General features: G+C 37.0%; 1 protein-coding gene across 1 annotated transcript in view; it reads left to right on the forward strand.

Moving 5' to 3' along the window:
* The window catches only part of LOC122323870 (alpha-catulin-like), a 46,975-nt gene that overhangs the window by 16,597 nt on the left and 3,727 nt on the right, over nt 1-26,651 (forward strand). The window contains exons 3-16 of the mRNA XM_043217976.1: nt 7,760-7,949; nt 12,847-13,034; nt 14,239-14,358; nt 16,393-16,482; nt 17,567-17,737; nt 18,332-18,532; nt 21,117-21,206; nt 21,857-22,015; nt 22,243-22,335; nt 23,949-24,099; nt 24,901-24,938; nt 25,027-25,077; nt 25,823-25,977; nt 26,234-26,282. Of these exons, the coding sequence (XP_043073911.1) occupies nt 7,760-7,949; nt 12,847-13,034; nt 14,239-14,358; nt 16,393-16,482; nt 17,567-17,737; nt 18,332-18,532; nt 21,117-21,206; nt 21,857-22,015; nt 22,243-22,335; nt 23,949-24,099; nt 24,901-24,938; nt 25,027-25,077; nt 25,823-25,977; nt 26,234-26,282 (1,746 nt within the window). The remainder of the gene's footprint in view (nt 1-7,759; nt 7,950-12,846; nt 13,035-14,238; nt 14,359-16,392; nt 16,483-17,566; nt 17,738-18,331; nt 18,533-21,116; nt 21,207-21,856; nt 22,016-22,242; nt 22,336-23,948; nt 24,100-24,900; nt 24,939-25,026; nt 25,078-25,822; nt 25,978-26,233; nt 26,283-26,651) is intronic.

Consider the following 26,651-nt stretch of genomic DNA (forward strand, 5'->3'; position numbering starts at 1 on the left):
ATCCTCTCCTGTATGATTCCCTATATTATAGAATATTCTGCTTCATTCTCAAATGTGTTGTGATTGCTGTCTTCAAGGATATGGGCTGCAAACACAAAAGTGGCCGGTTCCAAATATGCGTTGTCTGGAAAGTGAAGAGCAACTGAGGTCACAAGCCTGATGTAACACCTTTGTACCCACAAGCACTTCCCTTCAAGTCCCTTTAGTGTCTTGTGTTTAGTGTACTGTAACTCACTGTGGATGATGGCGAGTAATGATAGTGAATGCTTACTACTATATTTTAGGTTGTGCCACTCCAAAACCATACATCTCGCTTTAACAGATGGCGTTAATGCAGAGCAAGTGTGGGTAAAATACAGTTAAACGCTGACCGTATAAAGAGTGATTAAATGGCAGAGCAGTTTGACATCCGTGCTGTTGTACAGCCAGTGATTCTTGGCAGGGCACAAAGCTCACCAATCACTGGGTATTATTAGCCCCAGCATTCCAACAGCACTATGTACTTCTTCTTCCCGTTTCCTTTTCCCATCTAATCATTCATCTCTGCTAAGGCACATCTGCGTTAAATCACAGTGAGAAGCAGCCCTGAATGTCTGGTGTATTGAGTTCGCAGGTACAGGAGACCACACTTTTCTGTCATATCAGCTCAGATGTAGTCTGCAAACACAGATAAAAGAGAACTTTTCCCATTGTGCTGACTTTTTCAAATAGTACACGTCTATGATAGAAAGTTGGAGCTGTATTAATCTCAGAATCTCTCCACATGACCTGAAGGTTTAAAAAAATATGATTCATTTCTACTCTGCCAACTTGAACGGCTCTCGAGTTCATAGATATGCTGTATCTGCACATACATATTCACGGCCTTGATGTTTTTTTGCACATGATGAGCCGTTTTCCACGCCTGGGAAATTATGGTTCCACCTAATCTAATAACAACAAGACCACTTTAATATAGCATATCGTGCGTGTTAAATGGCTAAAACGCCAGGAATGCATGCAAAACAAATGTGGTGGTCTATGGCCTTCATGTGGAGCCTGAAGATATCCCACAATGGCCGGTATGCTTGTTCTTGCATGCCAAGGTAAAGCCACCCTTTTCTCATTAGCTTTTTGTTTTTATAGCAAGTTCAGTTACTTCTATGTACAGTGCACATGTGCTCTGGCTTCATGTTTGGCTCTCTGCCTGGCTTTAGCCAAACATTGTGCCATAATGAGTCCACAGGAGTAGATCAGTCAGTCTTTGTACATTGTTGACCCGTGGTACCTTATTACAAACCCCCCTGGTTTGATTTAAGTAGAGTCTGTGCTTTAATCACTATGAAGGGACCAGCAAAACAATTCCTTAGTTGGCCTCGGTCGACACGTTATTGCAAGAGGACCCCGAGGTCATTTTAGCAATTAAAGATGGGGGAAACATCATTGACTTGCAGTATAGACGGATAGTAATTAAGTGATTTACATTGAAATTAAAGTACCAGTGTTTCTTAGTTTAATACCCCAGTCCCACCGGTATAGAGCTGCTAATGGGTTATTAGATATGCTATCTGGTCCAGCAGCAGTATGTCTTCAATACTCATAGCACCATGGGTGTATGTATTGGAAGTAAGCAAGTTGCTGTACTTGCTTAGTGGCAGCAGCAATAATCTACAACAACAGCGATTGTTGTAGCAGATCTATTGTCATAATCATTACCATGCTAAAATCTTCTGAGAACTGTCGTAATAAAATAAAATAAAAATAAAAATGCATTTACAAAACTTGCATTTATTTACATTTAAGCATTTAGTCTCACTTATTATTATAAATATTATATATATATATATATATATTAACCCAGATAAATATATATCTATATAATTTTTCTGTTGTTTTTTGTTTTAAATCTGATATCTCAGGTCAGAGTGGCATAATGGGAAGGCAAAGTGTGCACTTGTTGTTGGCTTTTAAATCTCAGCAGATGTATTGAGTCTGGGGATGCTCCCAAAGTGTTTTTCACTTTATGTCTGTAAGATGAGCTCATCCAGTCCTGTTTCAGTCACATTCAATAAGCAAAGTGCCAATGTGCCAGTTTCCTGTTCAGACCTGGCACTTGCTACCTGTTTTACTCTCTGGTCTTAATTATCAACCAGAGAACCCAATGTACCTTCATCTGGCCAATAGCAACGCAGACTGTTTTGTGCCCATTTTATCATGACCTCTTCTACTCCCTTGTGTAAAACTCACATCTATGCATCAACTAGTATCTAAAAGACCAAGGACATTGAGTTATGATAACATTTTTTGATTTAATGATGTAGATTTGAATTGAACTTCATCTTTAAACCATCTTATATTAGTAGGAATTATTCAGTAGAATTTTTAACTTGAAGACCGTCCTTTGGGATGCATCAAGATGATGGATGATAATGACTTAATTCCTAATATGATGTCAGACAAATGTTTAATTACTGTTAGTTTAAACAACTTTTGCCCTATGGCATGATTGAGTGAACTGTCATAATATCATAAAGTGTTTAAGTGTTTTTGGTACAAATATCTCAGAGCATTCAGATCATGCCAACTTACGTGATCACTTCTTAATTTTTTTTTTTTAAATCATCCTTTTTTTTTTTTTTTTACCACTTTCATCTTTTATCTTCTTTCTGTCCTTTAACCCAGCGTGAGATTGAAAAAGAGTGTGATGGAGCTTTCGTCCTCCACAGGTACAGCTCTTGAAATTAAAAGGATCTCTTTCATCTTTCACTCTGATAGACTGTGATAAAAGTGCAATGCATTTCGTTTTTCCCCGATAAATGCTTTTTTTTGGGCCGTAGAATTGCGTAATTTGTGTCAAAGTGCAATAACATTGTGTCAAGTCATGCCATTGCGATATCCCATTTCAGTCATTTATTCAAACAGTATCCACCACCTTTAAATTTAGGTCGAGCTCCACTTCTTAAAAGGGCAGTCATTCATATTTTAGTGCAGTTAGAATAGACACAAACTTGCATGCGAGACTGAACCACTTAAAAAAAGTATTAAGAGTCACTATTATTGAACATTGAGCGTTTGTTTTGTTGTCTATTTAAAGTAATTTAATATAAAGCCTGTTGAGCCCACAATCCATCTGCCAATGTTTGGCATATACCTACAATTCATGTTGTGCAGTGAATTATCAGGGCTGTTTTCAGGGTTTAGTCATCTTGCTGTCCTTATCAACACAAATTATTTTGATAGTAACTAAATCTTGTTTTGCTCAAGATGTCTTTCCAGAGTGATTTATTTCATGAGGGTGATAAGATGCATATGGAACATTAGCGAGCGAGCATCCAACAGAAAATGTAATTGTCTCTGTAAAGAAATGTGATAGATGTATAGGGTGCTTGAGAACAGCTGTCATATGGATCTGATGTCAGTACAAATACATTCCGATTGTCCTTCATGTCTCCTTTCATAACGGGGCCACTTTTTTGTCTTCTCAGTAATAGTTTATGGAAATGGGCTTCGCAATGGCAATATCTAAAGCGATGTGGATGATGGCTGTTGTAACAGGGCTCAAGTTCTGAGTCCTAAAAAATATTTTATTTTGAATTTTAAGCCTGTGTTGGACGGGGTAGTTGAGTAGAGAGAGGGAGCGAATGGAGAAGGGGACCAGGTTCACGAACTGAGGTGACCCAACATTTCATGTGACATGTCATTAAAATTAATAAAACATTATGATATAAAATGAATATGCAAAATGCAAGTTTCTGGACTATTTCTAGGTTCAAGTCAAATAAGTGCATTTTGTGCATGAGAACAAAATTAAAGTCTGTGAATGTAAAACAAAAACAAAACTGGTAATTAAAATTATATATATGATATGATAATATGATTTGTTAAAAAAAAAAAAAGGGAAAAAAATGGTAATAAATTATAATAATGCAAAAGCATTTTCACAAATAGTCTCAAAAGTCTAGGCCCAGTAGTTTATGTTTAAAGATTAAAAAAAAAAAAAGAAAAGAAAAGAAAATGGCCCTATATTTTACATATCCTGAAGCCTAGGTGTATATGAATTTCTTCTTTCAGATGAACACAGAGTTTTTAAAACATTTACCTGGCTCTTCCAAGCATAGTGATAAAAATGGATAGTGACCATCATTTTGAAGCTATATTGTATATACCCACAAGTACTGTGACATAAAACTAACCTATCACAAGCAGATCAATGGGTTTTAATAACAAATTTATTTCTAGTTTTAGCATTCTAACATAAATAACTGACTAAGCGCCGAGTTCTGGCTTCTTTGCTGACGTCTGACACTAAGTACGACGTGTGATGTAAGTCGTGTCATACATCAGCCAAGAAGCTGGAACTTGGTGCTCCATGAAAAAACTAATAAAAACAATAAAAAACCCCAAAATCTCAAGCATTTTCAAGCATTCTTCTGGGGTTGTAACAAAAATATTTCTTTTTGTTACAACCCCCAGAAGAATGCTTGAAAAAGAATGTCATATACACCTAGGAATGCTTGGGCGTGAGTAAAATATGGAGCAATTGAAATTTCTGGATGAATTATTCCTGCAATTGACTATGTATTAATGGTTAGTAGCTAGTGCAGATAATATCAACTGCATAGTTACCCTGGCATATATATTTTTCTTTCAGTCCAGACGTAAAGAAGATTTATGCTCATATTTTTTGTGAGCACTCACTCTTACAAATCAATATAAAACCTAATTTTTGAGACATCTCTTTACTTTTCCATCTCTTCTAAACCTCAATCTAACAGGAACCATGGGAGGTTCATTCAGGCATTTCCAGCTTTTGTTCAATAGCTTGATCTGTAGTCTAATACTGGCCCTTAGAGAAATATATTTCTTTGTTGGAGCAATCGAGAGACAGGCCTTTGGTGACGTATTTAGTGCTGAAACGGACCACACTGTGCACATAATGATAAAATGCATTAGTCTAGCATCGTTTCGGCTGGCTTGACATTGTTGTCAGGTAAAAATCACACCGAATTGATTCACAGCTTCCTGTTTCGGGTTTGTTTAGCGCATTGTGTAATTTATAAGCACGCTTTTATAAGGCAGCTCACCGAAGGCTTGCTTTATTTGAACAAACCAAAAGTCATACGGTGTTTGTTCAGCAAACTTGTTCAAGTTTGGAAAAGAATTTGAACAAGCGAGTTTTGAGCTTTATCTTTGCACAAGATAAAAATAGCTCTCTGGGCTTTGGCACTGCCAGCAGCGTTTAGACAGAAGCGATTGCGACGTTGAATCAATGCGTTTTTTATGCAGCCTCTTTTTTTGTTGACATAGCCAGAGTAGGCCATGTGCTAATCCAGCAACAGGAAGTTATGAGTGCCGCCACCCTCTCCCTCTGACACATAAAAATACACACAGTGCTTTCTCACTTCCACTCAGCCGGTGCTTCTCACTCAGAGACACGTGTGCCAATGCTTTAAACAGTTTGTGTGCATGGATCTGTTTTTATGGTCCGACTTTAGTGAGCAAGACCGGAGTCGGTCTTGGGTCAGTGTCTCTCTCTGGAGCATTGCCACTGCTGAAGGACATGTGAGTGTCACCAAAACATTACCTTTACCGAGGCCATGCTGGATTCACACAGTCAAACACTCCCTCGCTCATTTACTCGCACTACAGTCGCCTGCCAGCAATTCCATCAGCAGAATTAAGGGTATGACCAAATATGTAGGCGGTGTGAGTGATTTTATATTGTGATATATGTGCTATAGGCGTAGTTCAAAAGTTTTGGGTAAGTAAGAATTTTCTAAATGAAATGTAATATTTTTTTATTAAGCAAGGATGCATTAGATTGATCAAAAGTGACCAAATGTTGTTCTTTTGTACTTTTTTTTTCATCAAAGAATCTTGTTTTTTTTGACATTTGGATGATGATGAAATTTTTTTTATTGAGCACCATATTAGAGTGAATTCTGAAGGATTGCAGTAATGTTTTGGCTTTGCCATCCCATGAGTAAAATACATTTTAAACTATAATAAAAAAATCACAATTTTATTTAACATTACAGATGTTACTGCTATTTTTCTGTCAAATAAATGCTGCATAAAATTTTAAACATGCTTTTATTTATTTTTTAGTTTTCGCACAACAATATACTGTGCAATAAACAATGATATTAACAGTAGAGTAGGATGAGGACCCTTTTCTCCCATTCTTTCATTTTCTTTCCATAGCACAACATGTACCATCATACTTCCGTAGCTGAAGATTGTGAGATAAGCATCTTGAACTCTGAATAAACATTATACGTGGTGATTTTCCAGAACTGTTGACGTAATGTCAACATTGAACCATTCAACCCTCCATTGTTCGCAGCCCCCTCACACCCTTATCCTCCAACTGGATTTTTTTACTCTCCTCAGGGAATGTTTCATTTTTCTCCATCTATGACTCATGGATGGCCCTCGTTTTGTTGGCAGGATGGCTCGTAGCCGTCTAATATCGGCCAGAGGAGCGGTGAGGCAGGGACGGGACCCGTTATCTCTCACCTTAGCGTCTGATTACAGCCATCTTCAGGGAGAGGTGTCAGACACAGACCGAGTGCTGGACCACATGATGACGTAGAAACACCTCCCCCTCGATTTATCACTCTCTCCTTCTGTATGTGGGTGTCAACATAAGACTGCATGGGAATGATTCAAAGAACTCCCTCAGAATGACAAATTATAGCAGCACAAAGCAAAATGAACGGAGTGTGAAGTCGCCACAGTTTTACATGTGTACCATTTTATAGCTTTCCCTGACGCCCGTATGTGGTCAGTATTTCTTGTCGCAAGTTCGTTACGAGTTACTTCATCTACATCTTTGTCGATGATAATAAAACAGGCTGTTTTTGCGACTGGACCTTTAAGATTGAAATGTGTTTTGAAAGAACCTTCCAAAGTTCTGAGAAAGTTTCCTTTTAGCCCCTTTAAGCGAATTCAGAAAAGATAGATGGATGATGCCAAACGTCAAACCCCATATGACTCGCTCAAGAGGAATGTAAATATGAAGCGTGCGAGATTCATTCATCATTCACTATCCGTGTTGAAATGCACGCTGCTGAGCTGGGGAAACCTGTCACTGATTATGCACAATTCTAAGCTAAAATTCGCAATATTAGCAAGGGCATTATTTGCATGCTACTTCTAAAAGTATTTTTATCAGTGAGGGTTTTTTCACTTGTCGTGTTGTTATTGACTGGTTTTCAGTAGCACACGTAGGCTCCTGTTTGCTCCATGCGGCCTGTTTTAGTGTATTATTCCCAGGCACTTGTGTTGTCCATGCTCCCTGCAGTTGTACTCCAATTAAACGTTTCCTTTAGCAGGCCACCTGCCATTGCACATCAGCAGGAGGTGAGGGATATCAGCTCTTGAGAGCGGAAATTGTAAAGGGCTAGGAGTAAATGATTGATGAAGTCAATCCTGACACACAAGACCGTAGTTGAGATTGTATCTGAAAGCGTGAGAGCGAGTGACGTTAAACATATGTTGATGAAGAGGATACTTGCCTTCATTATTGTACTTTTTGTTATCCTCTTCTTTCTCCGTTGTACAGGCATTGTACGCTACCATTTAAAAGTTTGGGGTCAACACGTTAGATGGGTCAAGATGGAGTAATTTCCACTGAAAATACAGCTTTGCCATCACAGGAATAAACTAGATGTTAAAACAGAAAACTATGCACTAACTTCTTATTTTCTTTTGCGGTGAAGTATGCCATATTTTAAACGTTATTTTGCTAAACATTGCTTTGTTTGTCTCCTTCCAGATTACCACACTGATCAATCACAAAGACAAGCTCAAGAAGACGGAGAAGACCTTACGGGCCATCCAGAGAGTGGGGCAGGCGGTCAGTGTTGCAGTTGGCCGCTTCGTGGCGGTGGGTGAAGCCATTGCAGCAGAGAATGAAGACTTGAAGGACGAGATGGGACTGGCTTGCTTTGAGGCCCGGAGAGCAGGTTAGTCTGACACTACTTAACTGAAAGAGCCATGACACACAAACAGTTTTAATGGATCGAGTTACCAGGCAACGAGGAACACGAAATGGACAGCTGGGTTAAACTTGTCAACAAGCTCAGAACTGCCCGTCAGGGTTGTATACCATGCAAAATGGATTTAAAATTCCTTTCAAGTTTAGTTTAATTGACGTAGCATGCAGAAATAGCATTCAAGTTGGATTTAAGAAAGTATAAAAAACATGGAATGAAATTCAGAGACATGTAATTGTTGTAAATGTATTAATGATACTTTTATTATTTCTTTATAACAGTAAATTATAAAGAAAATACATACAACATATGAGGTACTTTAAGAAACATTAGATAATATTAAAAATCAATCACTGAAATACTGGCTATATTATATATAGGCATTTATATACACTACTGTTCAAAAGTATTTACAATTTTCAGCATCAATTCTTAAATATTCAATGTCACATGGTCCTTCAGAAATAAAAACATTTGCCTTTTAAAATATTTTGTGGATTATTTGAAAGTAAATCTTTTGTAACATTGTAATTGTCTTTACTGACACTTTTGATCAATGTAATTACTGACCTCAGACTTTTGTACAGTAGTGTATAATAAATGTAAAATCCTCAAAATGGCATGAAAGACGCCTGTGAGCAAATTTAAACCATCAACCAAATTTTTTTGTTTCATATAAAAACAAACTTTTGCAACTGAAAAATCAACCGCCAAATGTCACAAAAAGTTAGTTTGTCAAGTCTTATCATAAGCTGAAATTAATATAAATAGTTTAAATCAATATGCGCAGTTTAATATATTTAAAGCCTATAATTAGATTAAAATGGGGTTTTCACATTCACACTGTATGGATGCAGCTGTTTTGAGATGCAGATTTATTTTTTGCACGATGCCTGAATCTGTTGGGGTTTGTGAAAGAGGGAGTGCTGCAGTTTCTCTATTAAACTCTCGATGTCCCATCTGTCTCTGAAGAGTTTGCCTAAAAATACCCCACAAATGCGCGTTCCCATATCTCTCATTTGTGATGAAGTGTTGCTGTGCTTGCTCTTAGAATAACCAACACGCGCACAAAGAGATTTGATCTGTTCTGATGGTTTAAAGAGGTTTACAAAAGCAAGCAGCTGCGGTTATGAAATAAATACATTTGATATGAGTTGACATCTGTGAGGCTTTCTATAAAAAGTAAATGATTCCGAGAATTACTTATTTCTGTATTAACTTATTTAATACGTTAGTACACTGCTATTTAATGCACTGTAAAAAAAAATGTTGTTGCAATAGGCCTATTTATACTGTCTTTCTATTTAAAAATTTACTTTAAAACAGTTTGAAAGTGTTTTTTTTTTCAAACATTTTTCATTGTGTAGAGTTGTCTTAATTGTCAGATCTAAAAATTAATTTTAATTATTTCAATACATTTCTTTGAAATAAATGCCTTTGTATGTGATATCAGAAATCAGTACGCTTTCAATCTAGCTTAGAGTCTAAATAATCTTTTGCATAATTTTGTATTTTAGCAGCAAAACAAGTGCTCTGTCAATCAAATGCAACTCTCTCAAACACTCGAAGTGTGTTATGGTTTACATTTGTCCCTCCGGTCTGAAATAATAGGAGCTCTGTTCTGTATCTATAAATACAGATAGTTGGTGGTCTCTCCCACCTCCCTTCCCATACCTCCCAGGGCAACACAACCGGAATTAGACTGGCTTCAAGTTAGTTATCAGACTCCCCACAGTGTTTGAACGCTCACCCACGCATTTAATCCTCCTGATTATTACACGGGCCGCCCATGTGTGACGGGCAAAAGTTTAGCCCAAAACACAGTTAGGCAGGTGGGGAAAAAGTCATGTAGACACGTCTCAGGAGAACAAGTCAGATGTTATAGAGCGGTGAAATCTTTTTGTTTGTAGAAAAGCTAAACTAGTCAACTGAGGTACGAGAGCACGTCGTCTGAAGGAGAAGAGAGAGAGCTTTCATTGAAAAGGGGAAGCCCTGGTTTTTGTGTGTAACTGCGGATGTGACACAGTGGCCTGCAGTTTTTAGTGATTTAGAGATTTCATCTTATTAACAAAAGAAAAGATGGAGGAGGATGTGCTTTGAGTGGAAGTCTGTGTGGTTTTAAAGTGCACTGCGTACGATTAATTGTGCTTGTTTCTTCAACTGTGGGCTCTTTTGTCTCTGTGTGGTTTTTTTTTGTTTTTTTTATAAATAAATTTAATTATCGTTACATATAAACCTTTTGTTCGTTAGCAATTTCCAGCAGTTTTTCAACTGAAGGTCATGAACGATGTTTTTTGGAATAAAACGTTCGACTCCTTTGTTTTATCACAACTAGCATTATATATTCAAATTTTAAACAATTAAATGACATTTTCTCTTGCACAATTGTAAGACAAATTACAGCTTAATTAGAATTTTGAAAAAAATAGAACTGAAGCGCAATAAAAATATTCTTTTCATCTGCCAAATTACATTTACATTTGCTTTGATAATTTTGTCTCCTTAGCAACAATAAAATTATTTTATTAGTTAAACAAAATTAATCGATTTAGTACATGAACTAATTTGTGTAAAAATTGCTAATTTATTCTCACAAAATAAATATCAAAATTCTTCATGCGTATTTCACCCTTAATAAAATAATTATAGCATTTTTGTGATGGATTTTAAGAACATTTGGGCCGGAAACAGGGGTAAAACTAAATCTACCCAAAGAAGACATTACAAAAGCAAAAATAATGTGCTCTTAATTTAAAAATAGAAATGAAAACCTGTTCGTTTTAATACAAATGAATACCTGAGATATAAAAGTATGTGTGGTTGAAACAAAGTTCAACATTTTCTTAACCTGAAGGTTGGGAACTCTAGATACAGTTTTGCTGAGAATGCATTTTTTTTCTCTTTGTCTTGCTTCTCAGGGACCTCTCAGCCTTATATAGACGGATAGACAACTGCTTTTGAGCAATGGTTCGATACTATAGTACTTTAATGAAGTGCATTCAAAAACAGCAGATGCACGCTGAAACGTTGTCTTTAAAGGGCATCGGAGCAGAGATCTCAATGCTTCGCTCTCTGTGCAAGCCGAACGCCTGAGGCCTTGTCTCTTTAAAGCAGGAAACTCTCTGAAAAGAGTTGGCTGAAAATGCCAGCCGCTGAGGACAGCACCGCATCTCTGGTGCCGCTCAAGGGATTCGGTTATAAGCTTCTACAAAGACGCCGCTTCAAAGCTCAGGAAAGACACAGAGGCAGCAAACAATCCCCTCCAGAAACAAGAATGTTTCAGTATGGCCGCTGCTAAACAAGAGACGAAAACCAGCAAAGCAGGAAATGCGGGCATTGTGCCCAGTCAAATGACTGTGGATAGGTGCGCTGGCAAAGTAATTTGGCCCACAATGCAGCGTTTTGCACAAGGCACCTTGATTGTTAAAACCTCTTTGAGATTTAACAAAGAAACGCTGTCGGATGCAATCAGGACGGTGTCTTCAGATGGACAAATGTGTAATTTAAGATGGCACAGAGCTGTTTCCCTTCAGAAATTACTCTCCGTCTAAAACGTCTGTCTGTATTTGTCAGCCTCTTTCTCTTTTCACTTTTGAATGTGTCAGTTTTTCCGTCTCTCAAAATAACGCTGCTTTATTGAGGCACGAGGCAGGGAAGTGCACTCATCAAGCGTCCTTTCAGCACGTTCCAACTGGGACATGACACGCCAGTTCTGCCACCCTGCCCAAAAATAAGTCAGCATATAGTATTTGTGTCTAGACAGGGTTGTGTGCTAGTAGACGCCCACTGAGAAAAGTGAGATGTTTATTGATGTCTTAAAAAGTGACCGCCCGGAGTGATGCTTTGTAAATAATCAAATGGTGCGTGACTTAATGTCTTAATGTGTGCTGGGGAGGAATGAACTTATCGAAATTGCATATTTTTGTTTCAAAGCAGTGGCACTTTTCTGAATGCTTGCTGGTTTATCGTTGTCTTTAAGGGAGGAGAAGACATGTTATGTGTGTGTATTTGTTTTTGTTTCTCACAGGGTGGTTTCAGTGCTAGTGAGGATTTATATAGAGTGCTTCAGTGAGATTCAAAAAATGTGAAAGTGTCCCAAAAGTGTCTGAATACTTTTTTGGACTATTCTAACTATATTTTGGAGATGAATTAACAACCAAAATTGGCTAAATCTGACAGAAACTGATTTGTTTTTTATTTATTTAAAAGGAGGAGAAAAAAATAAATAAAAATTATATATATATTCTGAAACATTTAGCAAAATAGTAGTAGTAATTGAGTTATTATCAGCATATTAGAATGATTTGAAAATAAAGCATATTGTGACGATGAAGACTGCTAAAAATTCTAAATTCTAAAAAAAAATTATTTATTAGATTTGCATTTGTTTGATTTATAAAAACCAAATATACCTACCTAAGACACTTTTTTTTTACGGTTACTCTTATTAGATGCCTATTACTAGAATATTAGCCATTTATTAGTGTTAATTAAGCACATATTAATGCCTTATATTACATGACCGTATTCTGCACCCCTAATCCTACCCAATACCTAAACTGAACAAATACTGCACTAACTATTAATAAGCAGAAAATTAAGAATTCATTGAGGAAAGGGTCATAGTTAATATTTAACAGGTGTTACCCAAAATTCTTACCATTCGAACAGTTGTTATAAAAAAATATATAAATAAATCAATAAAGAAGTGTGTGTGTATAAAAACTTTTTCGAATAGAATGTAAAATGTTATGTGGTTACTAAAGCGGCTTGAACACTTTAACAACAATATCTTGTTTTTGCATCTAAACCTGTGTGTGTGTGTGTGTGCGTGCGCTTACATTCAGCTGTGTTTTTTCCTCTGCAGGCACTGCCATAGCTCAGCTGACGGATGTGTCCTGTCTGGAGCAGTGTGAGGGCGATGGGCGCAGCACTGTGTTTAGTGACAGGACCGGCATGGTGAAAGCTGCTCGCATGCTGCTCTCCTCTGTTACCAAAGTCCTGGTGCTCGCAGACTGCATCGTTATCAAACAGATCATAAGCTCCCGCAACAAAGTACGTATTGTCTGCCGGGTCCAAGTACTTGTGCGCTGGCCTTTACAAGCACTCAATATGGCACTCATCTTTTCCTGTCAAGTACAAGAGTACACAGGCGAACACGCAGGCTAGTGGTTGCTCTCAGATGCTATCGCTGCGTGGCCGCATATATAGAGTCCTTCTGCTTTGGAGATAATTGAAGAGACGTGGCACAGGATAAAGTAAGAGGCCTGTCTTAACATCCATGTCAGCGAGATGAGGAAGTGTGCAGGGTTGTCTGTGCGCGCGCGCCTGTTTGTGCTCTCAGATCTGGAGCTAATCATGTCCAGTTAGTGATGTTTAGACGGCCAGGCGGCAGAACAGCTCTCCATTAGAGAGAAGCACAATTGAATTTGTCCCTGACCATGCCTGATAACGCCCACTCCTAGCTAGCTAACCTCAAATAGAGGCTTCCCTTATCAATTTTCTCCCATGTGAGTGTCTCGGACTTCTTCCGCTGAGCCCATTGGTACATGTAAGAGTTTTCTTTCCTACACATACTCACGCTTTGCTCTTTAAGCACAGTTTCTGCAGTGTGACTCAGCATGGATGACCACTACTAATATGTAAGGGTTTAAGTCTTTGAGTCTTGTTGCCTTGTTAAAAGTACTATGTTATGCAACTGTTGCAGCTATTGAAATGCTTAATAAAAATTTCAACATACAGATATAATTTTGTTAATTTTAATAAAAATCTTTATAAATAATAAATCTGTATAAATAATAAAGCTATCCCTATATAATATAAATATACACAGTTCATGTGCACACACATACATATGTGTGTGTATATATATATGTGTGTGTGTGTACATTTAATATAATAATAATAATAATAATTATGTACATATATATATATATATATATATATATATATATATATATATATATATATATATATATATATATATATATATATATATATATATATATATATATATATATATATATGTATGTATGTGTGTGTATATCACACCCTATGCTCAGATTTTCCACAGTGCCTCCATGCTCTTACTGTATATCAGCGGTTGTCTCAGTTGAGTCTATTTTTATTTCTTAGGACAGACATGCGAGATAAAGCTCATTTCTAAATAAAACTCATTATGAAAGCAACCTTTACGAAGTGCATTTTTTTTTCTCAGGGCTGTAGCTGAGAAAGACGTGGGTTTTATGTATGTGCGCAGGTGCTGGTTACCCTGGAGCAGCTGGAGAGAGTCAGCACTTTTCAGGAATTTGTCCAAATCTTCAGCCAATTTGGGAACGAGATGGTAGAGTTTGCCCATCTCACAGGAGACAGACAGAATGTAAGTGACCTCTCTCTCTCTCTCTCTCACACACACACACACACACACACATCCCCCTGCTCACCCTCCATCCTTTACTTCACTTTACAGATAATCAAACACTGATAAGGACACCTCCTATGGCAGATGTGTACAGCCTGTGTAGATTTATACATCGGATGAGGGCAGAAGGGGAAGATAATCGAGGGATTTTAGTTATAAGAACTGAACTGCGCTGCACACTGCAGTTTCAATCAGCAGCTCTCAAACCCCACTGATAAAAACCTTTTGGGTGAGATACACTCGACCGCAGTGCAGAGCAGATGGATAAAGTCAAACACTAGTGGTGTTTTTTTAATAGGAATTCACAATTTTAAGACTCAAATCAGCATGTGTTTACAATGCAAAAACATGCGAAAGAGCAGGGAATTGTACTGTTTATAAATGAATGCTGGATTTAGTTTTTCATTATCAATGCTCTGTCGTCATACCTACATATGGTCAAGCTGGTTTTGCTGCTAGGGGGAGATTTAGATATGGGGTTTGTCAAAAGCTGATGCTGATGTTTTTATAGAGCAAGAGATATTAAACTGGGTTCCGGGTTGGGGCTGCTAACGGTTCTGCTGAATATTTGCACCCATGGTCAAAAACATATATATATTATTGCTACATTTTAATGTGAGTGTATGGACAACCATATATTCAAAGTAATAAAAACAAGTAAAATCAAATACAATTTTTATTTTTTTTTTAATAGAAAAAAGTGAGTGTTTAAAACTTCTTCTTCAAGGTAATGTAGTTTACGTTTGTATACTATACATTTTAATTGAATTTAAAATTTTTATCTTCAGATTTATGTCACAATACTCTTTACATCTTGTAAAAAGGAGATACAGTTAATTTAATACAACTAATATTTTACAGATAATATTTTAGTAAATAGTATACTTTATTCTGACAAATATAAATATTAGTTACAAAAATAATTGAACAATATAAATATAAAATCTAATTTTATTTTGGAAACAATGTATTGTAGTCATATGACACTATACTAGTGTACTGTAGTTTTTACTATGTTTTAGGAAGTCAAGGTTATCCCGATTTTGGAAGGTTCTTGCGTGGTATTACTCTATATAGATTTATATAGATCTATAATTTACATTGGTGTCTCAAAGTGTGCTAACACTAGCTCTCGTCGTGGCTCAATATCGGCTTTCACAACTGCTCGATCACCGCATGAAACCGTATTAAACCATCAGAAACTGGTTTCAACTGATTTTTCTTGCGGTGCATGGCCGGATCTCCTCCTCCGGAGTCCCATCGTGATTAGCAAAGTAGTAATATGAATATGAATGACACGGAGAACCGATAGGAAAGGCTGTCTCATTTCAAACAGGAAGCTTCTGTATGTGTTTGATAATGTTTCACAAACACATCACGTTCCTATCTCTGCAGAGCTTTCCTGCCAATCTGCAGCCTCCATCTTTTCAGTTTTATTCAGAAGAACATAATAACAGATAATCACTTCTCCTTTTGTGAGCCATGGCTCCCAGCCTGGGTGAGAGAGATCAGGTTCCTCTCATTCTCAGTCATGCGCACACACAGTCTGTCAGTCACAAATCCCTAATGCCTCACGGCGCGTCGAGTGAACGCAGCTCTATTGAGTTATATTCCAGCTCGCTCAGTGTCGGTGGAAGGCATTATGTCAGTGCTATCTCTACCAAGGACCAAATTTACCCTTCATTCTAAGCAAGACCTTGAAAATGAACACTGAATGAATTCAGTTCTGTAGATCTCCTGACAGCCTGCGTCAGATGGTTAAGATTCTAGTCAAGTGCACTTGATTTGTTCGAAACGTTAGTTTTATCATGGTTCAGTCAAATGGGTTTCATAAATCTTAACTGAACTAAATTGATAAAAGTGTAATTCCTCCTTTGTCTGTTGCAAGCGAATTATGAGGGTAAACCTAAGCCGAGATTTCTGAACACTTGAAAGCACTCGAGGCATTGCATGCTTTCTCATATTTGTCTTCTGGATTCTTGTTTTCGTCAGGATCTGAAGGATGAAAAGAAAAGAGCTCGGATGGCCGCCGCACGTGCTGTGCTGGAGAAATGCACCATGATGCTCCTCACAGCCTCTAAGGTAGGATTGTGGAAGAGAGTACCATCTGCTGTCTAAAACATGTTAATATCGGTGTGTTTGTTTGTGTGTAAAAACATGAGTGTGAATGTGGTCATGCATGAAACGAGGTGTCAAAAAGTTTCAGTTCAAGATTCAGGAAGAAGTTAAACAAATGAGCAAATCATATTCTGAATATTACTATTACAATATAGTAATATTAGTATTATATTACTATACTAATATTACTATTATCTATTCATCTGACATACTCTGACATCTATCTTAGTTAACTACTCTTCAGAAGTTTGAGTGAAATAAATAGATTTTAAGAAATAAATATTTTATTGACATTTGTAATGTTATAGGGCTGTTAAACGATCAATCCTGATTAATCACATCCAAAATAAAAGTTTTTGTTTACATAATTTGTGTGTGTGTGTGTGTACTGTGTATATTTATTGTGTTTATATATAAATACACACACATACATGTGTATATATTTAGGGAAAAATTGTCATTTATATATTAAATATGTTCATTTTCAAACATGAATATTGATATGCTGTGTGTATTTATGTAAACATAATAAATATACACCGTAAGCACACACTTATCATGTAAACAAAAACTTTTATTTTGGACGTGATCAATCGTGATTATTTTCATTAGACAGAAACATTTTGTAACATTATAGTGCTGTCAAATGACTGTTACAAACCAATGAAAAATAAAAGAGTTTTGAAACAAGTATCAGTTGTCTGAAAATGTATTAAGCAGCACAACTGCCCTTGTTTTTACTACAGTAATATCATAGATTGTAGATATGTACTGTTACACATGCCTTGGAGTATCGTCTTCTTTAAAGTATTCACAAAACACCATGGTTGTGTAATGAATATTAAAGTACTATATGATATCACCATCTGATGCCATCAATGACACCCTTTCATAAGGGTTATTTCCATAATTGAGCTTGTACATTCCTCTGTGTTTTCCTTTCTTTATTAAAAAATGTAATAATGTATTTACATGTCAAACTTTGCAGCCACACTTTTGTTGTTCCTCTGCATTTTGAAGATAATTTTTGTTCCTCTTTGCCTCTCAGACTTGTCTGAGACATCCAGACTGTGAGTCGGCACGGATCAACAAAGAAGCAGTCTTCCAGCGTATGCGTCTGGCCCTGGAGCAAGTCATTGAGATTGTGACTGACACAAGGAGCGGTGGGGAGACCAAAGCACTTCCTGTCAGCATCTACGCTGGGATTAGAGACTTTAAGGTGCAGGTGTAGGCCAAGGGCTCTTAGATGGATCTATCAATGGATAAAGTGTCTCTTTTAAAAAACAAAAACTGTCAACCAGTCAAAAAATATGTTACCGTTCAAAGGTTTGGGATCATTTTTTGTTTTAAAAAAAAAATGAAAAAATGAAATTGATACTTGTTCAGCACAGGCATATCGATTTGATTAATTGTAAGAGTAAATGCATTTCAATTTTAAATAAATTCTATTCTTTTTAACTTTATCTTCGTCAAAGAATCGTAAAAAAAAATGTTTTACAGGTTTTACAAAAATTTTAATCAGGCAAAGCTGTTTTCAACATTGATAAACACAAAAACAGTTACTTCAGATAGTAATACTACTTGAGAGTATTACTGTATATTTGATCAAATAAATGCAGCATTGGTAAGCATGAGATAATTCTCTTAAAAACCATTAACTTCTGAATAAAAATCATTTTTGGTGCTACTGGGATTACACACCCCGTGGATGAGTTGAAAAACAAATAAATGTCCAGTATTATATAAAAATGCAGATATTGGCCAGTAAATTGTACACGATGAATCAGTTTTTCACCAGATGTATGTGTTTCAGGTTAAAGTGGAGGGTCTGAGAGACTCTCTGTACTGTGTGTCCTGTGAGGCTGTGGCGGCTCAGCTGGAAGCTCTGGTGGAGAAAACCGAAGACTTTACAGACTCTGCCTACACCAGCCATGAGCAGAGAGAGACAATCATACAGCTCTGCCAGATCACACGTCAGGAGACCAAACAGCTCATCAGCACATGGAGACACGCGGTAAGAGGGACACACGCACAAATTAGGGACCGCACAGACCCATCTTTCACCTTATGATTTGAGTCTCACTTGATGAAAAACTCCAAACTCCTTCCCAGTGTAGCTGTATGGCATTGATTTTGCTCTCTTATTCCTATCTTCACACAAATGTTTCACTTGGCTTGTATATCTGTCCTTCACGTCTTTGTTGTGCAGTGTGTGAAGGATGTTCTGCATGTTTCTCCTCCGGTGGAGCAACTGCCCATGAACCTCACACCCTCGCTGTGCCTCATACATTGGGAAAAATAAGCCTTACAGTTCAGATCTATAGGCGTTTATTCTTTCCTGCTTCCTGCCTTTGGTTTCTTGAATAAGCTATTCATTTGCTGTGATTTTTTTTGCCATGATTTCTTTTATTGTGCAGCAGCATACTTTTCAGACATACTTGTGATTTGTTCCGCGTGTTATACTGTGTTATAAGGACTATACATAGGTAGAGTTGACTCTAAACTTTCTTATGTCTTTAAACCATAAAGGGATGAAAAGAAAGAAACGGGAAAAAGATTTTTTAAAAATGTATGCGCTCTTTAATGGTTTAATAGCAGCATTAATTTGAAGGTTGATATAAACTGACATGGTATTCATTGCTGAACACTGAATGGCTTGAAAAAACATTTTCAAGGAAAAAGACTGAGTCACTGCATTTTATTTATATATATATATATATATATATATATATATATATATATATATATATATATATATATATATATATACACACACTGTATATATATACTTTTTATTCTTACGCATTTGTCCGATGTTACTTCCGGTTCTTTAAATGTGTTTGCTGGGAATCAAAACTCTGACCTCTGCATTACTAGTACTGTGACCTCAGAAGAACACAGTGAATATGAGTAGTAGCCTAAAATGTACAGAATACAGTGTTCCTACAATCATGAAAAACCTGAATACTAAGAAATGTAAAATTATTATTTTCCTCACCTAGAAATGTTACTGATATAAATAAATGTTTAAAGTCAAGGAATTTCTATCAATGTAAGGTTTGCTAGTTATTCTCTGATCTATTTTGTAGGAATCTGTACTTAGGTATCTAGTAAAAAAGTCTGATTTCCAACCACATTTTGAGTTGAATAAGGATTTTTTCAATTTCAGTAATCGCTAAAAAGGTCATGGAAATGTATTGGTTAAAATGTATCTGAAAGACCTTTGAAAAGCTATAGAATAGAACAGCATTTACTTGAAAAAGAAATTGAAGCCTTCTATAAATGCCTTTACTGGTCAAATTATAGAAATTGCTGACCCCAAGCTTTTTAACAGTAGTGTGTGATTACATTTAGCAATTTCTGAAGGAAAATGACAATCTTTATCTTCTTGTGTCACTGTTGTAGAGTTTCTTTATGAAAAAGATTCTCTTAGACAGGCAGTACAGACTGCTAGGTCCCAGATTTCTTTATACTTATTTGTTGTATTACTATAAATTTATCTAGTTTTTGAGGACGTAATGCCTGCCTCCAATTAAACTTTTATGCCAGTTTTTCCCAGTCTCATGAAGCCAGACGTTCTGATTCTGCCTAAGAATCGCCCACTTAGACAGGAAGACACCAGCATCTAAAGTGACAATTTGTTTTGTATTACGTGCTGTTAGGGAAGGATTTATCCGAAAAGGGTTAACCAAAATGATAGCTTAGGCTGGAAATTTCAAAATGATAGACATTTTGATCATAATTCCTGTTCTCCAAAAAGTAATAAATACAGAACACAAAGTGAAGTATACATGTCTGCATGTAGAACGCTGACTTGTTCATTTTCAGGTAAATCCAGACTTCAAATGTAGTGATTTGTTCATCGTGAAGAGCACTCAATGCATCAACCCTGCACCTTTGTAACATGACTTAATCCAAATGAAAGAACCTGTGCACCATTACTCGTGGACTCCATAAAACCGGCCGCTCGGGTTGGAACTGTCCCTTTAAACAGGCTCTTGACATTTTTAAGTGCGACCGCCAGTGAACATTCCGTGGGCATGAATTTTCCTCCCTCAAGCACTGCATTTCTTCTTTCTACGAGTCCTTGAATGTTTATGACTATGTACATGTCTCTGCTGTCGTGAGCCAAAACTTATTTAGAGACAGCGATGTTTTTTTTACATGGTAATATCTGGGTTGTTCCCCACTTTACCTGTCCACCACTTCAGTGACAGAAACGTTGAGAATGTGTTCACTGAAGTGCAATGACTGGTTAAGTCCCAGTGTGATGTCTCGGAGTAAAGCGCGGAAGATGAGAGGGCTTCAAACATTCACACGGCTTCTGTGGCGTGTTTGTGTTGACACCCCATCGTAATCCCGTCTGAAAGCAATCCCACCCACCTGTCTGCCTGTCCTCTGAAGAGAAAACTGTGGATAAAGACTGTCGTGTCTAACAAAGTCCATCTTTCAGGGTTGCTTGGGCCACTGACGCTTGTGTTGAAGCTTGACAGCTCTTCAGCATTGATGGTGCACATTCAACCGGTTGAAAATCATCCCGTTTGCAATGTGTTAAAATCCCTTTTTGTCTTTTTGTTTCTGTTTCTTTTCCCCTCCAGCAGCAATCGCTTAAAGCCAAAGAGGCCACGGACGAGGTGGAGCTCTCTATTTTGAAGACTTGTCAGAGTGTCAGCGATCTCAGGCGAGAGGTGAGATTCTTGTGACAAGCTACGCACAGGGATTGAATCCCATGAGCCAAGAATCTAAAACAAAATCAAAATCTTCAAAGCATCCATTCCAGTGTTCCCGTTATCACTTATGCTGAATTTACAGTGGCATGACATATTTACTTAATTTGTCAATCTGCTTTTGAACTGAATGGCATGAGTTTAGAAAGAGACAAAGACAACACATGTCTATTTAAAGTCTTTTAAAGAATGGCACAGAAACTTTCAAAAGTTTAGTTTGTAAACCATTTAATGAATCCATTAGAGAAGTTACTGAATCTGATCCACTTCGGTCTGCAAGATATCATAACTTTTTACTTTGAGGTGATTTGAAATTAAAACTGCTACGATTTGTTTTATTTGAACAACAATATACTTTAACATGACATTACATAAATAATATTCAATATTATTTATTGACAGGCATTACGAACATAAAAGCAAAAACACTGCGTATGGTCTCATATGTGACATAATAAAACCCTCATAGGAATACTCCTACTTTAAAGAATTCATATATTGCTCATAGTAAATGGAAACATGGTATGTTACTTAAACAATCTCGACTTGTTTTGCATGTAATTAATACCACTGGCCAGTTCACATTATTAGGCTTTTTTCTTTTTGTTCAGCTTCATAGGGTGGCGGTGGGAAGGGCCACTGAGCTGCTGAAGCTGCATTCAGATCATCTGGTGCTGCAGGCCCTGAAGGCCTCCGGTGGGGATGGAAACCTGGAGGCTGTGGCTGATTATGCCGGCACACTGACTGAACACAAAGAGCAACTGGTGGAGGTGAGCGGCTCTGTTTAACACTTCGTTCTGATAAAGAATTGATTACAAAGCAGTTTATTAAAAAACAAACAAACAGCAGATTCATTTTACACCATTGTTAAACAGTGACAGAAAAATATATAGGTTTTATGCACCGCAGAATTTAACAATAACTATATTGCAGAATAAAGGGTTTGAGTTTCACTATAGGGTTAACTTCAGTGTAGTGTAATTTATTCTGATTTCAGACTTGCCGTTTGCTCTGCCACATTTCTGGGACTGAGCCGCTGGAGATCACCTGCGTTCATGCTGAGGAAACTTTCCGTGTCATTGGTCCTCAGGTAAACAGAGAGGCTGTCTGCTAGTAAATAGGAATCTGACATCTTAGCAACTGAGACTTTTTTTTCCAAGTCTTTCAGAGACTTACACAATATAGATTTTGTTAATAAAAGAACAGAAGACGACTGTTATTCGCCTCAGTTAGTGCTTATTTTTCAAAAATCAGCAATGCTTATTTGACACATTTCGCACTCTTGTTGTTGACTTTGCAGCTCTGATTACCGAAAAAACAGCAGAGGCAAAAGCAATTACATGCATAGGCATAAAATTGCAAGAAATTGCAATTAAAATGCATTTTCAGCTGAATGAAAAAAAAAACACCCCAAACAAAATCATGCTTCAAAATCGTCTTTACGGTTCTTGCTTGTTTTCTTTTTCAATGCAAACAGTAGTTAACATGCGAACATATGAAAAGAAAAAGTAAGATTGGGCCAATATGCAGAATGAGTGTATTTGCAGTGAATTTCATCAGCACGCTTCATTAGCATATCTGATTGCAAGCAGGATGAGTGTTCTTAGAGAGGGCAACCTCACCTCACCAGCCAATAATGATGAGGCCTAAAGATCAGGCAGCCAATAAGAGCACAGCGGGTGAGCGGCAGCTTCAGGGGTGCATGGTAATGAGTTGCTTTATCTGTAATTCCAAAAGCCACAGGTAATTACCAGCTGAATCCACACCCTCAGCGGAGACGAGCTCTGCTTCGCTGTGTTTGTTTTTTGAAACATCCTCCCAGTAAGTTGTAAATCATAATTATGCAGTTGCCGACAGAGTTAGATGGTGCATTTATGCTGTGGGACACTGGAAAGAAACCAACGATGAATATTGATATTCAGATGTTGCACAGTTCGAATTATGCAGTCACATCAGAACTTACAGTACACTGAGGTTTTTAAAAGACACCTCACCAAGGCTGTATTTATTTAATCAAAAATACAGCAAAGCGGCGGTATTGTGAATTATGATTACAATTTAAACAGATTTCAATTTGAATATATTTTGAAATGTAAATTATTACTTACATATGTATATGCATATTTCCCTTCGGTTGTTCGAAAATACTTTGTTGTTGTTGTCTTTTAAATATTTGATCACAAAAAAGAAATATAATTTATTCCTGTGAGAGCAATGTTGAATTTTCAGCAGCCAATACTTCAGAAAAGTTTTCTTATCTATGCTCCCAGGAAAGGTTTTCATGCAAAAACAAACAAAAAATACAATAAAATAAAATATACATACATACATATTGCATTATTTTATTATATGTACTACCCTTTTTTTATATTTTTGAAAGAAATCACTTGTGTTCACGATGGCTGCGTTCATGTAAATGTAAAAAAAAAAAAAGTTAACATATTTTAAAATGTAATTTATTCTTGTCATGGCAAAGCTGTGGTACATCAGGATACTTCGATGAATATAAAGTTGTTGTTCTTTATATTATGATTACTGCTGCATTCGATAGTCTTAATCCATTCTTGCAGAATAAAAGAATTGATTTAAGATAAATAAGTTGGTAAATAATCAAAACTTTCCTAAGCTTTTGAATGGTCCTGCATATTTAACATTGACGAGAAAGTTCTTGAAAATAGTGTTAAAAAAGCGATTTCTCCTCAGATCATCTCAGCAGCACAGACCCTTGCTCTGCACCCCACCAGCAAGATTGCCAAAGAAAACCTGGATGTGTTTTGCGAGGCCTGGGAGTCCCAGCTGTGCGACATGGCCATCCTACTGAAGGAGATCAATGATGTGTTTGAGGGCCGCAGAGGTGCGTCTGTCAAGCTGTTCAGTCTGTCAGTGCCTAGGCTTGCTTTTAGGACTTCACGCTTAAACAGCTTCTTTTTCTAACCCAAGACATGAAAGAGCGTACTTACCACAGTATTGTAATCTGGATTTCATGGGTGCTTCAGTAGCAGCTATTTCCAGGTGCACAAAATATATTTGTTCATGTCTGTGGGCAGGGCAGCGATAAGGTTTTTTTTTTTAAAGGTCTTTTTCCTCGTGGCCAGATTGTTATCTTTTCCAGCCGCTAAAGATGTGCAGCTTTGACATTTACACTGCATCCACATCCCTCACGTGAGGTAATTGAATAGAGGCCGGATAAATCTCTGTAGGCAAGGTTAAGGGCGCATTGCTGCGGCCGCGCTGAGATTACAGGTCTGTGAAAGTCCCTTCACTCATCTGTATTTGGACATAGCGCTCAAGGATGCGTTTGAGCGATGGCGACTCTTTCGAGTGAAACTCTGGTTTTCTCACGGCAGCGCATAAAGAGCTTTATGCGGCGGCGATATTTGTCAGAGTCCGAAGCAAGGCATCAGTAACATGACAGAAACCCGGTGCCTGGGGAGATGTTTTTGTTCCAGATGAGAGGCTCCCAGTCATCATCAGAGCCAACCGGGATATTTCCCAAAACAAACTGTCATCCCCCAAGATCCTGCTTTTGTATCTGTTCATCCACATCACTGTCCAGTCATTTTCAGACTAGACGTGTACTTGAATCGCATTTATCTTTTATTGGGACCTATTTGCATATTTAGTTTTAATACTTAAACTGTCTTTCTAATTTCAGGTGATAAGAAAACATATCTGTCTCTACCCAGACCAGGGGTGAGTCTCACAAGCAGTTATGATTTTATCGCAAATTCCTCTTACCGTATCATGTCCTTCATTATTTACTGATTCATCTACTTCATAGAAACACTCTGCCAACCTGAAGACGGTGAAGGCTGCCAAACTTGACGCTGAGGTACGATTTCCCCCAAATAAAACATAATGCGTGAACAAAAAAGCTCAAGTATTTTTTGAAGTAGTTTTTATCTGTCAATTGGAAAAGACTGGGCTGAAAAGTTTTAATCTTGCTCTATTCTTGACATTATTTGTCATTTTTGTCCCAAATATTATATACCTTTGCTATTCCTTTTCCAAATGTAGATTACAATATTTGCATTTTTAGATTAATTAAGATTTCAAGAACAGCTGGTAAGCCTAGGTGTGATGAAACTAATTTATGTGTGTCACAAAAATATGTAATTTGATCATAAAATGTAATTTGGTCACAAAAATAAATAAAAATAATAAAAAAATGCATATATAATTATTTATTATTATATAATTTTTTAAATAGGATTTATTACTATTTTAAATTACTGTGATTTTAATAAAAGTAGTATTATTTCATGTGCTTTTGTAATTGTTATTAGTTTAATAAAAACCTGGCAAGGTTTAAAGCTAGTTTTTAATGTAATAATTGTTTTTTGTTTTATTTTAGCTTTTTCCAAGTTTTTCTAAAACCAATTTTTAATAGTTTAATCTTTAATGTTTTTAAAACTTGAAAATGCCGTATAATCAGACATATTACTTTTTTAACAATCTTTAAGCAACGGAAACTTCTTAGTTACTGTAACTTCTGCTATATATATTTAAATAAAAATGTAATAATTTATTAGTATTTAGTTCTTCATGAAGTATCCTTGTGGCCGTGATCTATTCAGGAGCAAACCACCATCGCCAAGCTTGGGCTGGAACTGTGTCTCCTCACTTCAGATGTGGACTCAGAGGTGGAGCGCTGGGACGAGCAGGACCACGACATGGTTCGGCTGTGTCAGATCATATCCAGCATGGCTTATTCCATGTACCTCTTCACCAGGTAACCCACTGGAAACCTTTTCAGAAACTTCATAGTCCGTTTATCAGATCATCAGCTTGGTTCGAGTAGTGTTATATTACACAGGAAATTAAATACGGCATGCTGGAAAGTTTAAGCTTTATGAAAAACGTCTGTTCAGAAGATAAGAGCATGTTGTTATTATTAATCTGCACTTTCTGTCAACCTAAACAATCGGTTTTATGGATCTTCTAAGGATGTTTCATTAACTCTGGTGTTTTTGCTCTCTGTGATTAAGGGGGGAAGGCCTACTGAAGACAACTTTGGATCTATTCCACCAAGCCGAGGTACGCCAGCGTTCATTCTCTCTCATAGGTTTTTTAATTGAATCTCCTCAAGGTGCCGTTAAGAGCAATGAATCCTCTGGAAAAGATGGATCAATATATTATTAAAAGGGCCAGCTGTCATTTGTCTGTGAGATACAGTGATCCAGGACAGGAAGTGTGCTGTGAATGGGGAGGAAATGCTGATTAGGCAGTGTGTCGTTCTCAAACACAACCTCTTACGTCAAACACAAAATTATAACTCATAATGTGAAAAAAACAAAGTCTCCAAGTTCGTTGTGACTGTATGTAAAAAATAACCAATATGCTATTTCAAATGTTATAAATTTCTATTCATGTAAGCGTTAGCTGATTTGATCTCTTAAAGACTGT

Source organism: Puntigrus tetrazona, chromosome 19 (genome assembly GCF_018831695.1).
Source record: "Puntigrus tetrazona isolate hp1 chromosome 19, ASM1883169v1, whole genome shotgun sequence".
Taxonomy (NCBI): domain Eukaryota; kingdom Metazoa; phylum Chordata; class Actinopteri; order Cypriniformes; family Cyprinidae; genus Puntigrus; species Puntigrus tetrazona.